The sequence below is a fragment of the Mycteria americana genome, chromosome 6, assembly GCF_035582795.1.
Source record: "Mycteria americana isolate JAX WOST 10 ecotype Jacksonville Zoo and Gardens chromosome 6, USCA_MyAme_1.0, whole genome shotgun sequence".
In the NCBI taxonomy this organism is placed as follows: domain Eukaryota; kingdom Metazoa; phylum Chordata; class Aves; order Ciconiiformes; family Ciconiidae; genus Mycteria; species Mycteria americana.
The window spans coordinates 5,951,380-5,968,464 of NC_134370.1; the positions used below are offsets into that span (position 1 = coordinate 5,951,380).

The window sequence follows — 17,085 nt, forward strand, 5'->3', positions numbered from 1 at the left end:
CTTAAGCAAAGGATGTACAGATATGGAAATTTATTGTACATTGTAATGAAATAACATTGCATAATACCTCTTTTTTTCCCTTGTGAAACCTTCAGTTTCTTGAGCAGGCAGTTCTACACCATCACCAGGGGCCGCAGGCAAAGGTACATCCCCAGAAACAAGGTTATCAACTTCGTTGCAGCTATCAGACTTGGAAGTGCTGCAAAACAATTATTAAAAATAAGCTGACAAATTTCAGAAGTGCCCATGAAGCTTCAGTGAAGTCTCCTTAAAAGATGAACTTTGGCTGGATCTAAACCAAGGAGCTCTAAGGGGCACATCGTCCCTCCCCAATACTGTCTCTCTCACACCTCCCACAAATTACTTCTTCCTACAAACCCTATTTCACTTAATTTCTCAGATGACCACATAACCAGTAATATTGCAAAGTTTTGACAGCTCTTATAGACCATAACATTAACTGCCAGAGAAATTTAACTGTATATGAAATTAGTAACATAAATAAATCCCTAATGACTACTTTGCAGTTCTCAGCCAGCCCTTTCTCCTCAGCGTACAGTACAAACATTCAATTAAGTGACTTGAGTGTCTTGTCTTTTAGAAAAAACTAAAACCCAGGACTAAAAAATTCTCATACTTTAAGAGCTCTCCCTAGACTGTAACGCTAAAAGCACAATAATCCCTGACCTCATGACATGAATGTTAAGATTACAGGTCTGTAATACTGCTGTATTTGTTAATTCCTACAAGTCCCTCTGCTCAGCAAAGCCCCACGGGACCCAAGCTCAGAAGCATGACAGCCATGTAATGATTTCCAGAGCACGTAAATACAGATTGGAAAGACAGCGTTTCTTCGCAGCAAGGGAAGGCACCGCGGGGTGCTCTGGGGAGGCATGCCCTCGCCCGGTCCCCGCAGAAAAGGAGCTCTTGCACACAGACCCCAGCCAGAGTACAGCAGGAGACGGCCGTCTGCCCACATCCCCGGCACGCAGGGCAGGTAGCCTTGCCCTTCCCTCTCCTCAAGGCAGACCAGAGCAGAATGCCCCGTTACAGCTCCATTAACTTTCTGTTTTCTCAAGCAAAACCCAAATTAGAAAAAAAACCCTCGACAGCAACACAAATAAAACACTTCTCTCATGAGCCTTCTAACAGTCCTGAAGAAGGTAAATCACCTGTGTACCCAAAAGATCACCCCACAAGAAGCTCACTTGCATTCTCCCTCCCTCACTTTAAACAGACTGGTAACCATACTACTCGCCCTGCTCTTGGCCACGCTCATTAAACTAATGACAGAAAAGGAACTAAATAACCAATGACTTCATGTCTCCAAAGCAGGAGCAGCGTAGGGTCTTGTCACGCCACGTTGTCCTTTCCAGGGCATCTCCGACGTAGCGGAGGGACACAGGCCTTCTGGGGTAGCAGCCACACGCAACAGCCTCCCCTCGTGCCAGCTCCTGCTTCCAGAGATCCAGACACAAACGTTCGAGGAAACGTTGGTGAAAGCAGGCCTTGGCCGAGAAGTTTCTTTTAGGTTTCCCGAACTAAATATAAGCAGTTATCTTAGCCATTCCTTTTAAAATTTCCTCTCCCCTCCCCCCCAGTAATTATACTGTAATTGTAGAAGGTAGATTAAGTTGTGTTACTGAATAAGAGTTGGTAAAGTTCAGGGACAGATTGTTCCTTTCTTTAGAAACATGTATACAAACAGAGGACAAACATAAATCACATTCCCAACTTTAGTTACAATACATTCAAGAACAGTTATTCCCCAAAGTGATTATCCACTAACTTACTAAGATCATGAAAGCTCTCGCTGAGAGTGGTTTACCTTGACTAGCTCCTATCCATGAAGTTGTTTTGCGCCATACGGGATAGTTACTCGGTTATTTCTTCTAAGAAATTATCTGTGCTTTATGTACTCCTTCCTTCCTTCCTCCCTCCCTCCCTTCCTCCGTCCCTCCTTCCCTTTCCCCAATTTGTCCAAACTGGTCTGACACTGACATAGATTTCCTAAATTTTCAGTCACATCAAGTCAAGATAAATAAATAATAATTAAAAAGCAAGCTATTTCCTTTTTCATGCAAAGGGCTTTTCCCTTTGCTAAAAATGTCTTTGTCCTAATATAGTAATAGCATCAAACATATACAGCGGCGATGTGACTATATAGGGTCACACGGAGATTAGAGAAAGTAAGATTTTAAAGGAAAAAGTTAACTGCTAAAAATAAGCGAATGCTGAACATCTGTTTGGAGAGTAAACAAAGAATTGCAAAACCCAAACAATTCACAAGAGGGCCCAGCCAAGCAAGAATACCAAACGCACATAGAATTATGGACCTTATGCTAGCGCACATAAAACCGTCTCAGTTAACTGCTCACAGAAGCACCTGCTCCCTCTCACCCACGCCCTTCACGCAGGCCCCAGGGCCCACCTGCAGCCCTTCAGCTTCCCCCTTTAAGTCTTTCCACAGAAAATGAAACAATTTTCAGAGACATACTTCCACTTATGTCATTTGTAATGCTCCCTGCGAAGCAAAACTAGCTATCGAAATACAGGCATTTTTAGAAGAGCTCTGCTCCCTGGCCTTCACAAAGCACAGGGTTTACTTTTATGAGCTATAGTATCTGTGTGTGTTAAAATCCACAAATAATTTCCCTTCATCTTTCCAAGCTTCATCTAAACCGTCAAATACTGCATTCCCATAAAGACCATGCCTGCCAAGTGTCAGCTGCCTTCCTTGTGCAAGTGAGCTTGTAAAGGAACACGGCAGAAACGCAGTTAGTACTTGCATTTTCTCTGACATCTTGCACCAACGCAAGTACCAGGAGGTATCCACCCGCCTGCCGTGGACGGCGGGCTGTCGGACAGGGTACCACGGGCAGCCTCCACCCCTCTTCCCCACTGCTGTCGCCCTGACAAGGGGTCCACAGTACCAAGGAGTGCTGAGCGAGGCCATGAAAAGTAGGTTGCAAGAGTAATCACACCAGGTCTGGGGCTAATACTGCCACGTAATAATTTTGGCACTGTTCAGCGTGGTTTGCAGGTAGAAGCGCCACGGCGCAGTGCAATTGCCCATCAGCAGACGGGCATCACCTGCAGATGGGTGCTGCCCACCGGTGGCACAGTGAGCTCACCAGGGACAAGGCAGAAGCAGAGCAGCTCAGAAATGGCACAGGCTGCCCAAACTGAGGCAGGGTAGCACAGCACAGCAACCCTGCCCCAAACACGGACTCTGTGGCCACTTTAAACAATCCCGCCTAAGTCTGCATCATCTCTGGTACAGGTATTAACTCATGGTACTTGTATCAGCTCAGACATGAAGTGGCTACATTAAAACCTTTGCTCCTCCCCAGCTCCTACTAAAACAAGACTTGCCATTAAACTTATCTTCCAGTTGCTAATATTCAAATGGTTATAGCAAGGATACTACCAAAAGAGCCAAACCTTCCCAGTGCACAATAAACCATACATTGGCCAGTCTTTTTCCTGTACAGTCAAGCTGATTAGAAAACAAACATTTTTGTTTCTCTGTCTCTGCTTATTTCTAAGTAATTTTAAAGCTCTGTCTCTGTTTATTCTTAAGTAATTCTCAAAAGTCACTTTCTGACCATCTGCGTATACAGATAACCCTGGGTATTCCTGCCTGTGTCCTGCTAACACTGAGGAGCACACGCTGAGAGCATCACAGTTCCCCAGGCTGAACTACGCGACCGGGAAAGGTCCATCTGCAGATGAAGCGACACAGCTTTTAGTGCATCCGACATCACCCATCACAAATTCCCTTATGGCAGCTTAATGTGCCCTCTGCATAACAGGAGCTGGGAGAGAGGCTGATGCAGGGGAACACAATGTTTTCCAACGCCAGCTCAGGTTTAGAGCAGCTTTCATTCCCTAGTAGTCACGACAGAGCTGTGCCAGCTCGGTCTGGTCTGGACTAAATGCCGTGCTGCAGCTCTGCAACTTCAGCTGGAGATTAAATGCAAGAGCAGAAGCTTTCCTTAGCATGTGGAAGGGACCAGATTGGATTGCCCTGCTTGTTACCCGTGGCCTGACCCTAATACAACTCATGCAGCGAGTGCTTTCCAAGCTGCCATTTTTTCCTGGGCACCTGCAGGTTTTTTGCCCACAAGACGGGCAGCAAGTTGCAAGGGAACAGGTAGGCACTGCTCAGAAATGTTTAACACCTCTAACCATGGAGCCCAGCTATGCTGTGGCACTTATCTGCCTTCTCTGCACTTACACAGCCGGGGCACTTATCTGTCTTCTCTGCCTTTCCAATCCAAACATTTCCCATATAAAACAGAAGGTCTGTTGCAGAGCTCTGCACCTGCAGCATAAAGAGAAAGACGTGTCTAGCCAAAATTTCTCCTAGTGCAACGTGAACTGGCAAACCAGAGTGAACTTGGCCTTTCAGATTCATTGCTAAACAAAAATGCCTGGCAGAACAGCCAGTGAACTTTTTACCTAATTCTTTTCAGGGCACTCCTCTGTAGATGCAGTAAATAAAATCTACTTACTGAGCAGATGATACCATGTTGTCCCTGATCAATATGTTATCAGCAGGGGAGGAGAGAGGCAGACAGTCATCCTCGAGAAGCAAAACAAAGATACAGTTTCTTGACTGGACAGATGGAGGGACAACCTGATCTCTTATTATGCACTGCCATCTGGAAGACATCTAGCACAAACTGACCCCTGCCTTATATGCACCATTATTTTTCCCTGTCAAAGTGCACACCATCTGCATTATGTGACACCCCTGATGGGGAAATACATGGAAACAAAAGGAACTTATTAGTAAATAACTAAATATATTGGGAGAAAAACACTTTATAATTGTACTTTACTGCAGACAGACTGGAATAGCATCATGACATCTCATAGCCCTGGTAACATTGCAAAAGTATAGTGCACAGGTATAACCAGAAAGCATCGACACAGAGCCATGACACGTGTATGCACTGGAGAATTTTTTTGCAGTCACATTGAAAAGCAGTGGTGCAGTATTTCTACAAAAAAGCAGTGGCTTTGATATGATCATCTTAATTATATAGGCAAGAATCTGTTCCACGTCACAGGTGAAGAGAAGATGAGGGATAGGGCAATGGCATGAAACCAGAAACATCACTGAAACTCTTCCCTTGGATAAGAAAAGCCCAGTCCTGCTATTACTGATCCTCATTGTGAGCATAATCCCATGCATTTTAAGAGTACTACTTTCATGTGCTATTAACGTTATGTCGTTACCAGTTTAGGTCTGACGGAACCACAGAGAAGTCAGCAGTGTTTTTTACTGCCGGAAGAGCGTTGCGCCATGCCTGTTTCAGACAGGAGCTAAAGCAGGGGTCCAGCTGCATTGGTATTAACCCCTCTTCTGCCGATCCGCTGCATCTGCGGGTGGGCACACATGGGAGCTACTGTGTTTCTACTGCCGGGAGACCAGGGAACACCTCTGCAAGGCTCACAGAGAAGCTGGCAAGCAACAACAGCCTGGGCAGGAAAGACAGGTGCAAGGAGAACAGGTAGGCTTTTATGTCTAAAGCTGAGCAAGGATGCAAAATAAAGGAGTAAGAAAAACAAACAATACCTACCAGTTAACTTGCGCAGCTTTTTAAAAAAATAGACAAAAAAATTAAAACCAACAAACATAGGTGAACTACCTGCAGCCATAGTTCACTCTAGCTGACCATTCACTCTAGCTGACCATAGTGCATTCCTCTCTCACCTTCCTCCAGTTTCAGGAGCTGAAAAACTACCTACTTCCACACCAAATACCCCTGGTTTGCAACTTTTTAGTACTGAACCCTTGCAAAAATCCTTGCACCTTCATCAAGGTCAGGATATGTAAACAAGAGGCAGCTCCTGCGGCTGCTGCACGGTCTGTGTGCCCTCACCCCTATGGGCTCAGCCACCCCGTACGGGCTCAGCACCAGCACTCGCAGCCTACGCAACTGGGATGAAGCAAGGAACCCCGAGCCTGACTTTTGGACATTAACAGCGAAAACATTTTAAAGCCAGAAGTTATGAAGTAGATCAAAAGTATAATATAATAAACTCAAAATTCCAGATCCACATAAGAATGTGAACAGTGTGAATTCATAAGGTTTACAAGAAGCAGTAAGTTAAAACGCTCTCAGACTGCTCTTCCTAAATGTTTCCTAAGGTGACATTTAATCATAGACAGCTTGTGTGCCTTTTTCCCTACAAACAGCAAACTATCACCCCAAGGGCAACAGAGTCTTCTATTTCAAACTGTAGTCCAGAGACCGTATATAAATCTTCCTGGCACTTTTGGTGTTAGTCTTTTTTCGTTCCTTCGCATTCACAAAGTAGCTCCACCTCAATTACTGCTCACTCTTTTCTAACTGCCTTGCTGCTATGGCCAACAATCCATTAGCAAGAAAAAACAGAATCCACAAAAACCCATCAGTAACCCAATTACATTTGTTAAAAACAAAGAAACACAACTCTTTGAGTAAAAACTTACAAGAACTGGAAGAAATCCACATCATTAGCTTCCCACTGTAAGCTTCATCTTACCCCAACTGGAGAAAAAAGTTTGTTTCTCGCAGATTCACTCAGCCAGCATTTGCGACTAACCAGCTTGGGGACTGATGGAAGACCAGTACGGGCTAAACAGCAAAGTCAGCCAGCTTTTAAGGTGGATTGAGCAAACCACACAAGCTCCTTTCTGCCTTTGATAGCATATTATTGCTACTTCAGCTGACCAATTTAATGCTAGCTTAAATACAGTGTATGTTTACACTCCACTGAATTCACAGTGATTGAAGGGCAAACACACCCTACAAGGCTTCCTCTACTGTTGGCAGTTAAGACAAACTCAGACACCCAAAGATCTTGACAACCCAACTGCCACCAGCACAAATAAAGCAACAGTTTCCCTTCTCAGTGCACATAAAAGCAGCCAAAAAGCCCAGTGTCCAACGGAGATGTGATGCCTGAATGCTTTATAATCAGCATTATACTGTTAAGAACTTCTCAAAATTAAAGAAAATGCCCAAAGGATCAGTTACATTGTACTAATCCAAAAAATAGTATAAGCACCTAAAAAAATATAAGACATATATTGCACCTTCACATTGCATGACCTTCCTATGTGCCAAAGTGATTCAATCTCGGGGAAAGGTAAGCGGCATCTTCCTTTGAAGGTCTTGATAGAGGGAGATTTCCATTCTCGTCAAGACTTCCACTGACAGATGCTCCAGTGAATACAGACAGGCTCAGCAAACCCATCAGCAACCGGCCGTGCCAGACATATATCCATCCAAGAACAGTTATAGCAATTTCTTAGCTAGCACCGACCTCCGTGGTCCTCCACCCGCCCACACCAGTAAGCGGTCTGCAGCTGCTTCCCACCGCTCCCGCTGCCATGGCTCTGTACAATACCTTGCTGCAGTCAGCTCAGCAGCATCCGCGGGGTCAACATTTCCATAGGCCGCAGAAACAGCTAAGGGTTGCTCAGAAGGATCAAGGGGAGAAGCCAACTGTATATCATCACCTGGCCCAGAAGGGCTGCGGAGAGAAAAGACATGGAAAAAGGCAGCCTTAGAGGTCTGAGTTATTGCAGAACTACTGTCACTTGCCTGTCTGAACCCCCGGACTTTAGCATGCGTATGCGAACTTGTGTGTTAGGGAATGCAGCGAAAGTTGGCGTTTTTAACATAAGCTGCTTTTGTGCACAGCTCTACTGTTCCCACCAGACTGAAGTCACTGGATTTTTGTCTGTGTTACAACTGCAGGAGCAATGAGAGAGCGCAACAGCAAATTAACCCCATTTTGCTTCTGATTTTAAAAAGCAAATGAGAAAACGAGCGACTGCCTGAACAAGAGAAATGGCAAGGCTTCCTCGCTCAGGAACCACGTAACACACAGGGAGCTCGAGTCTGGCTTTCACCTGCCACGGAGCGGCGCGGGGGCTCGTCGCTGGGAGCACAGAGTCAGCCAAAGGTGTCCCGGGTGCTGCAGGGAGACCCCCAGCCTTGCCCCATGCCCGGGGAAAGCAGGGCACAGCCCAGGACTAAGGGGCTAAAAGAAAACGATTTGGAAACGCACCCTGGAATTAATAAGGAAAGGAGCCTCGCTGAGGAAGTGGGTTTCGTTTGTTTTTAACACAGACACCAAGCCATGGGAACCCCCTGAAAACAGTGTCTTTGTTGCCTGCTTCAGCCCGACTTTGCCATGTGGCCACACAGAGACCAGGGCCCTGGAAGTATCGGGTTTCCCTGGAACTCACTGAAATCCTCAGGTTTTTGGAAAACGTAAGATGTAACCTTTAATTGGGGTTCCAATTTCGCATCTGCGGGTTCACCCAACCGGCTCGGTTTTGAGGTGCTGCTTTCCTGAACCCCCTTCTGTCCATGTTGTTTCCAGTACTACCAAGTGAATACAACCCTGTACACCGATGCATGGTACCTTACACAGACAGATCTGAGCAGAGGTTATTTAAGCATAAACTTAAAACTGTCACTCCCAGACAGCGATGTTCACACAGTCTACGGACAACGTAACTTGAAACTCGGGCTTGGGGAGGTGACGGCGAAGCTGCTCGCTGCCAAGCCACCCTGCTCTGTGTGGCACAAACAATTAAGCTACCCAAGAGCTGCTCAAACTAGTTCCACAACTGACATTCCTGGGCATCACAACCGCCTTCGCCTCCCAGGCGCCCGCCACCAGGTCCCTGCTGCAAGCCCTCGCCAGCAGCTGGCCTTTTAGGCCAATTTGTTTCAAGAATCGAGCTCTGTAAAAAGGCCGTGAGCTTTTTCCATTCCATTGCCTGAGTTCTGGGTCAAGTCTGGAAGAGGATCTACTTAAAATGACTTCCAAATTCTACTTATGACAAGCATGACTGAAATACTTTTCAAAGGAAAATACCTCACAGTTTAACAAGCAGTTGCTTACTAACAGCTGCAGCGAGCACACTAAATTCAGCCCAAAGACCAAGGGGTTCAGTCTGTTATTAGTGTGGCACAAGTGAAAGACGTTGCCCATCAAGCGTCCTTAGGCTCGTGAGTTTCGTAATTTCACTTTTAAGGCCTCTACTTATCCTTGAAAAGAGATTTTCCAAGTCACTGTTAGAAGGCAGGTATGCAAATAGCAAGTTTCAGACAAAGCTTGACCCATAGCAGTCATTAAACGTCAATGAATGAATGAGAAATAACTGCATAAACCTATGTCATTTCTTCTGTTTAAACATAGGAGGTCTGACCTCTCTCTATGTAAGAATCTTCCAAACCAAGGCAGGAAATGTATTTAAAATATGTAAAAAAGCACAGCTTTACACACGTGGACACAGAGGCAAGCAGGGTCAGCTCCTCGGCGCCAGCCCCGCGAACGCCGCGAGGTCTAGGACCGCGGTGGCTCCGTTTGTTGCTCTCCTACCGACATCCGTGAGATGCAAACCTTACAACCCCAATTTCATACTAAAGTTTTACAATGTTTTGCCACCGCTGCTGGAGACAGAAGGCAGCTACGGGTCTTGGCATTTTCTCCCTGCCCATGTTTTTCCAATCAGGAGAGCTGGATGTGGCTCCCTTTGAACCCTCAACAACAGCTCCAAGTTTACTCCAAGGGAAACCAATAAGCATTTCAAGCCCTGCTATCTCCTAGTCCCAAACATTTGGTTGCTTTTAATGAGATAAGGGTAAGATTTATAGGTCCTGCTCTTACTCCAGAAATCTCTGGAAAATGGCACCAACAACTGCAAGGCAGGACTGAGCTCTCAGCACTCTCATCACCCGCTCTGTCATTTTCTTCAAGAAACAAGATGCTGCTCACTGGGTACAGCAAGGCTGACAGACAAAATCCTCTAGATTTCATACTTGGCTCTGTAATAACTTGGGCCAGAGAGTCAATTTTTTGAGCCTCAGTTTACACATGCATAAGAAAAAATATTAATTAATCACAGGAAAGTATTGAGAGGATTTACTATTTCTGGTAAGTTCTTACACTGCAATTCTTTGCAAGGGAAAGAGATGTAGCAGCATCTACATCAGTTCAAATTCATTCATTCAAACACACTGTACCTTGCCAAATTTAATCCATTTTATTATGTCATTCCTTCATAATATTCATTTTTACCTTCTCAGACTTTATTTTGTAGCTTATCTCATACATTAGCTACATTCATTGAAATAAACTTCATGTGTAGAAAATCCAACAATAACCTGCTACAGTAACTCTATGTACCTTTGGTATTTTCGTGATTGTCGGGACTCCTGTCAATATAATTCAGCAGAGTAGCAGGTAAGAAGCCATTTCCCAGATTAGAAATCAACATTACTGGTATCAGAAACTAAAACTAATCTTGTTCAGGACTGCTGCATAAGCTACCAGCACAGGATTAAAAACAAACAAAACCCTCTTTTTTTTCCCCCTGTACTACTTCTTGTGAGGTAATTTAAGATTGATTTAAATATTAATAGAATTTTAGAAAAAACATGAGATGCTAAGATTGAAATGGAAAGTCTGGCTTTATTTCCCAATGAACTAAGGGGACATCTATACAACCAAATGATGTTCCCACAGGGCAAGTCCGTATGCCAGCAATAGCTTTAAAAGCTCAGATACAGCAGCAACTGGGGGTCACCGGTTACCTTTGCTGGTCGCTATGCATAGATATAACCAAGGCTTTACTTGTACCAGCTAAACACACACCCAGGGAAGTGTGTGTCAAAAGTTCGAGTTTCGGAAAATACGCTGCCTTTTGTAAACCCACCAAAGACTTACTTCTGCGTTTAAATATGTGATTTTGGAAAAATCTCTCAAATTCCTTCTGTATGCTGAAGGAGAAACTATACCCTAAGCGCCTCGCATCAGCACTTCGTATTTACACTGCAGGACCTTCTGCACGCCTCAGCCAGGCTGAGCCCTGCTGAGCTGGGCGCTGTACAAACACCGTAATGAAGGTATCCAAGAGATGAACTGGCATGTGTTAATTAAACAAGTAAAACCACTCGCATTCAGGGGACACATGAGTTTGATGTACAGTACCGTGCACAGCAGCATTTCTACGCTTACGGAAAAAAGACACGACCACCAAGACACCAGAACTGGCTCCTGGGGGAATTATTGCAGTGTCTCAGATACACGTGCTCTTCCTCTGAGCCGGACTCAAGCAATCAGCAGAACAGGTCTGGATGCTGGGTGACCTTGCTCAGAGCGTCCCGTGAGAGCCAGCCCAGCCCACCGCGGCTTGGGCAGGACCTGAGTCACACCTGTCCCTAAGGAAGGGAACTGCCATCATCCTGCTGAGCCACAGGAGCCAGCTGCACCTCCCGAAGGCCGCGGGCTGCCTGCAGTCCACGGGGAAACGCGCGACTGCCCGGCTCCAGACACAAGACTGTGCTTCCAGCAACAAGGGAGTCCCTTCTCCTCCTGCAAATTTCCATCCTGCTAAAGTAAGAAAGGAAAACAAACGCAGAAACTGCATTCTGGAGAAATGAAAGCATCTTTTAAAAGACTTCCTGAAGGCAATACCCCACCTATTAAAAGCAACCTCAGAAACCCAGCTGCACAGCAGCTGGCAATCCCTGCAGGTAACTCCAAATCGCCCGGCCGAGCGGGACGACAGTGCTAGCGCTGTCAGGGAATCCACGCACGTGACGATGGAGAGTAATTCTCAGAAAGGATACTTTGCTGGCAGTGCTTGTGGAAACCCTGACAAGATAGAGAAGTTATCTTGGCAGGGGATGGTGTTTAGTCACACATTACCTGAGGGCCTGGACTTCCTCTCTCACCCAACCCTGCTTGCTTAGAAGTCCCTCGATTCGCATAACACGTGTATCCAGATTGATCATCGATGTGATTAGTCATAGCCATAATAGAAAAAAATAAAATTTCGTTGCCCGAGTGTTCTACATTACTGTGGTCACATTAGAACCTAAAAGTTATGGTGAGTTATTACATTAGGCAAATACAATTATTTTAGATTAAAAGACTTAAGGGGACTGAAACACGCGTTACAGTATTACTTCCTTCGCAAGCTAAAAGAGGGACAACAGAAAGCCACATAAAAGTCTTAGAAGTATAAATCACGCCTGCACAGGATGAATAACCGTATTTGCTGTAATAACTGTCAACCAGTATAAAAAGCCCATAACGTCACCGCCGTGCAGCTTTTAGAGCCTCTGAAGGGCTCCCAGTCACGTCCTGATGTCACTGCTGCAGAATTTAAAAGTCTCCTAATTCCAGCTAGCAAACCTGAACCAGAAGTTTCTCAGCGCGATCAAGCCCCAGCTCCCCTCCAAAGTCTCCTCGCCCGCTGACACTCCGGCCCAGCAGAAACCCAACCGCAAGCCACGGCAGGAGCCACAAAACCATCCAGCCTCCTTCTTGGAGGCAAGCAGAGTTAATCCTCTCCCAGAGCTGGAGTGTGAGCAGGAGGGCATTTTCCTCGGTAGAAGAACTTTTGTCAAAAAGTTGTGCGAAGGGAAAAAAGGAGGGAGGGGGGAAAAAGCGCAATAATCTTTCCGAGAGCGAAAAGCAGGGGCAAACGACAGCTAACTTTTAATTTCTGATACAGACTGCAACCGCACATTGCTTTTGTTATTTCCTTGGCTAACTTTCCCCTCGCAAGTGTCTACTTACCAAGGCCAGGAAATAATCACCAGCTTCGCTATTCTCAGTCATCCTCGGTTCCAACACGCCAACCCACAACAGGCCCTCGGTTGAAAACGAATTCCCTCCACTTCCACCATCCCGGGTCGGGAGCAGCGGCTCTCCCTCCCCTACTTCCAAACCCCAGCCCCGGCAGCTGCTTGGGCGAGCGCCGGAGCTTACAAAAGGCCGATGAAGAGAAGCCTGGAGCTGCTTTTCGGAGGCTCCTCCCATGAGGCTCCCCGAGGAAAGGCCGCAGCGACCAAGCCTGCCGCGCCCCGCGTCCTCCCCCGCCGGGGTCGGATGCCTCCGGGGCGGCTCCGCCGCCCCGGAGGCATCCGACCCCGGCGGGGGAGGACGCGGGGCGCGTCCGGCCGCCGGAGCGCTCGCAGCAAGCGGAGAGAAGGACACGCACCCCCCCACCCCACACATGCAAGCCCCCTCACGCTGGCCCAAAGCTGCAAGAGCGATAAAAACAGTCGTTCCCCCCGTGGGTTTTGTTCTTTTTCTCCCGGGGAATTTCTTCCAGGACTTGTTGAGTCACGGCGAGCTGCTCGGAGTTTCCATCTGCTGCCCACGGTGGGGGATGCGGAGGGATTGAATTACGCCGTATGTAACACTTCCAGCGTGCACAAATGCCTCCTAACGTTTTAAAAACCGCTTCAGCCGAGCCAGTTGATGGTGTTTGGCAGCTTTTTAAAGTTGCAGGATGCAGGAATGGTGTTTGGCCCGGCTTTAAAGGTAACTTTTAAAAAGTTGCAGGATGCAGGAAAGGTTTTTAACAGCGTCCACTGAAACTTTATTTGTTTATAGCTGTAAATCTAAACCAAACCTTTTTATTCCTACTCTAATTCTGGTGTTAAGTTCCAGCTCCTAAAGTCACACAGGTTTTCTTATAGGTTTCTTTACCTATAGGAAAATGGAGCAGTTTTAATTAGTTGCATGCCCTTATTAATCTCTTTGGTTTCCTATGGGTTTATTACAGCACAAAAGAATGGCTTCACAGGTAATTAAGTCTTCACTGAGATTGAGATACACCAAACTGTCTACAAGCTGCCAGCACCCAAGGAATGACTTGAGTCTCTGCCCAGGGAGATCATTATCATGCTTATAACATGTCATACAATACCTATAGACTAAACGTCTATAATATCTATCCCACAGTAAGGTAGTTGGTAGATTCATTGCTTACCAAATCCCCAATCGAGATATTTCAGATAAAATGCTGGGGCTACAGAGACTTAATTTAGCCGACTTTCCCAGCTGACTCCACGTGCGCTCTGCCCAAACTCTGGACATTTAACTGTGGTGCCAGCTCCGCCTGCTTGGGTGACAAAACATCTCCTCTTCTTCAGAACTCAGTCCAGCTCTTAGCAGGGCTGTGCATCTCCTTTTAATGTTAGGGTACACTGATGATACCAGTTGGACCTCCCAAAGTATTAATTCAGAACTGAGCCCCAGGTGTAAAAAGGTTTGGTTTTTTTTTTGTTTTTTTGTTTTTTGTTTTTTTTGACTCTTGAACTGTTTCTCCTTCTAGCCCTTGTTCAATTTTCTGTGGGCAAAAGGAGGGAACAGATTTTTGCCCCGGTAAATTTTGTGTTCCAGGAGAACTTTCACATTCCTGAGTCTGAAAGCAGATGACAGGGATTTCCCCTGGATGTGCTTGCTCATTGCTGCTTTTAACAATTCAGATACCTGTACAGGAAATAGAGGAATATACCAAATGACCCCCAGAGACCAAATCAGAGACTATCATAGATGAAAATGCTGAAAAACATGTAGACTACAAATATCACCTGGGCTGCAAGGTACAGCTCATCAAGGGGCAAACATCACTTGTGGAATGAGATGCTGTGGGGAGTTCACTTAGTCACAGCACCAGGAGCCAGCAGCATCTGCTCTGACAGCAAGGATCAAGACCAGGCAGAGAGTTAAAGTTTCTGGGGAGAGCAGCTCTCTCATATCCTGCCTCCCAAGCAGCAGGAAACCAGGCATGGAAAAAGTTACTGTGATTTCTGATACAGGTACAGGCATTCAGCCACCCTCTCATTTTGGGGGGAACTAAACTCTTTTGTCATCTGGAAACCATTTCACAAATAGCTTCTGCAGGTATAACAGCCCTGAGGAGGAGGGAGACCCCGGAGAGAATAAGATTCATTAAATAAATTTTTATTTTCTTTGCAAGCAGCACTTCAGTCTGGCGCACGGCCGTGGACACGGGCTAGCTACATTCCTGCTAACAAAACTAAATTTAGCATTTTTGGAATAAAATGGTCATTTTATTGGTCACTCAGGCTCAAATAACATGCCTCTCCCTGTTTACTCATTAGCCTCTTGCTGTACCAAAACCCTTTCACCTACTGCTAAGCAATCGCAAGCCACCTTTGTCACAAAAACATTCCCACTTCCTCCCAGTGCCCTCTGCTACCTAAACAGCAGAAAACTGATATGCAGTAACTCCAGGAACACCGTGCTAAGGTGTGCTTGATTATCTGATTTTCCTGTGAGAATTAATTAATCTGCATTAATAGAAGGCTTGGGGGAGGAGAGAGGAAACAGGCTGAAAAGCAACAGGAAAACAAGAGATAAGCAACCTCCCAGCAAGGCTGGGGAGACAATTACAGGACAGGGGCTGACTGTCAGGCTGCAGCCCGCAGTGACACGCTGTCTGGCTGAGGCTGGGAGCCTGCAGATCAAAGGGCCGCCAAAGAAAGTCTTGCAAAAGATTTCTCTGGAGGGCTGGAGCTGGATAGGAGCGGTGAGCGTGCTGAGCAGAGGGGCTCAGCGGCAGGGGATGTCCTGCAGGATGGCCCCGCTGGAGTCCGGGCCCTTCCCTAGCTCCCAGGGAAGAGTTAGCCTCAAGGAAAGGCCAGAAAGCATCGGGATGGCTTATCTTGGGGGGAACTGTTGTGGGTTTTTAATATAGATCCCAAACGTTTTATGAAGAACACCAGTATTTTGCATTTGGGTGAAGGATTTTATCATTGCTAGATCCCCACTTTTTCCTTTTCTCCATATGTATGTGCCCAGGAAAATAACAATTACCAAGCTATATGTGAGAGGTTAGGTTGCAATCTTACGGGTGGAGAAAATCCTAAAACAAATAATAATCATCTGTTTAGTTGGGCAATGCTAAGTAGTTCATGACACAGGTACAAGGAAGTGCCTGTGGTGATACTAGAGTTGCCTGACATTACATAGGCACATGGTGCTGGAAGGCAGAGCATATATATACATACTTCACCCACCTTCCACGTCCTACGTTGCTTCTAACTGCGGCATTGACCCATGAATATTCTCCTCAGGCGTGCAACATTTTTACCCTACGCTCAGGAATATGGGAAATTGAATTACAGAAAAATTAAAGGTACTTAAGTTCAGTACCTCCAGCAGTGCTGGATTCCAGGACATCGGTTTAGGTTGTGTTTTCAGAAGTCTGGACTATGACTTGAGAAATGTCGTCAGAGACTCCGTCATTCAGGCTGTGCTCCATAGTCAGGGTGCTTTAAGACTGTGGGTGGACACCTGGTGAAGGCTTCCGATGGACACCACATGGCTAGCGGTGACCCACTCTGCCCAGCTCCTGTGAATTCGATCTGAGGGTTTTTCCCATAAACCATGTCACTTTTGCCAAACCAAAGGACTTTGGGGGGGAGTGCAGGGGGGTGGGGGGTGGAAATGAGCCAGCCCTCAAAAAAACTATGAGAAACCCATGAAATTGGCTTGGAAAGAATGTTCCATTAAATATATGTTAAAAAAAAAACCAACCCCACACAGTTTTTCTTTTAAATTTGCATTCTGTTTTTTGAGACTACAGGGTGAACTCGGATGAGATTGTCAAGTTTTTCCCTGTAAGCGTGAAAAACAAGGCTCAGTCTTCTCCAACTCTTTAAATTGATGTTAAGATTATCTTCAGATTGTCTGTAAGCAAATACAAATACTACCATATTTGTGATAACTTGCAAAAAAGCTGGCAAAACAGCAATGCCTATGTTTGTTCTGAACACTAAGTCTGCATCATGCAACTAATCTTTAAGAAAATGTGCACGTGTGATTTTAAATTGTTCTTTGTGGAAGCTTAGTGCCCATTTTTAAGGCCATTTGCAACAAAGAAAGCCATATAAATAGACTTCAGTTTGTTTAAAATTAAAGAGGAATTTCTCTTTTGCATTTCCTAATCAGAGGTTCATAGTCATCCATTCTGCAAAACACAGACCTGATAGCTGCAGAGCAGCCCGGCTGAGATATCCAAGCTGCTTCTGTAACAAACACCTGAACTTTCTATTTCTACTACTTTCCACATACAAATTGCCCACAACCATCATTTGTGGTGGCTGAAAATTAGGTTGTGCAATTCCCAGCAATTTTTATTGGCAAGGCTTTGGGATGGCCATCTCTTTAAATTCCTAGACTTCTACCTTAAGCTGCTTCTTTGGGGGGAAAAAAAAAAAAAAGGAAGGTTTAATGTTA

The 17,085-nt window shown here is 45.7% G+C and overlaps 1 protein-coding gene across 7 annotated transcripts in view; it reads right to left on the minus strand.

Moving 5' to 3' along the window:
• TACC2 (transforming acidic coiled-coil containing protein 2) overlaps positions 1–17,085 on the minus strand; it is a 151,580-nt gene that overhangs the window by 79,257 nt on the left and 55,238 nt on the right. For 6 of the 7 annotated variants that reach the window (XM_075504407.1, XM_075504409.1, XM_075504408.1 and 3 more), the window contains 2 exons: positions 7,408–7,533; positions 68–199 (listed from right to left, as the gene is read on the minus strand). In XM_075504407.1, the coding sequence (XP_075360522.1) occupies positions 68–199; positions 7,408–7,533 (258 nt within the window). The remainder of the gene's footprint in view (positions 1–67; positions 200–7,407; positions 7,534–17,085) is intronic. The other variant, XM_075504411.1, reaches the window with a different exon arrangement.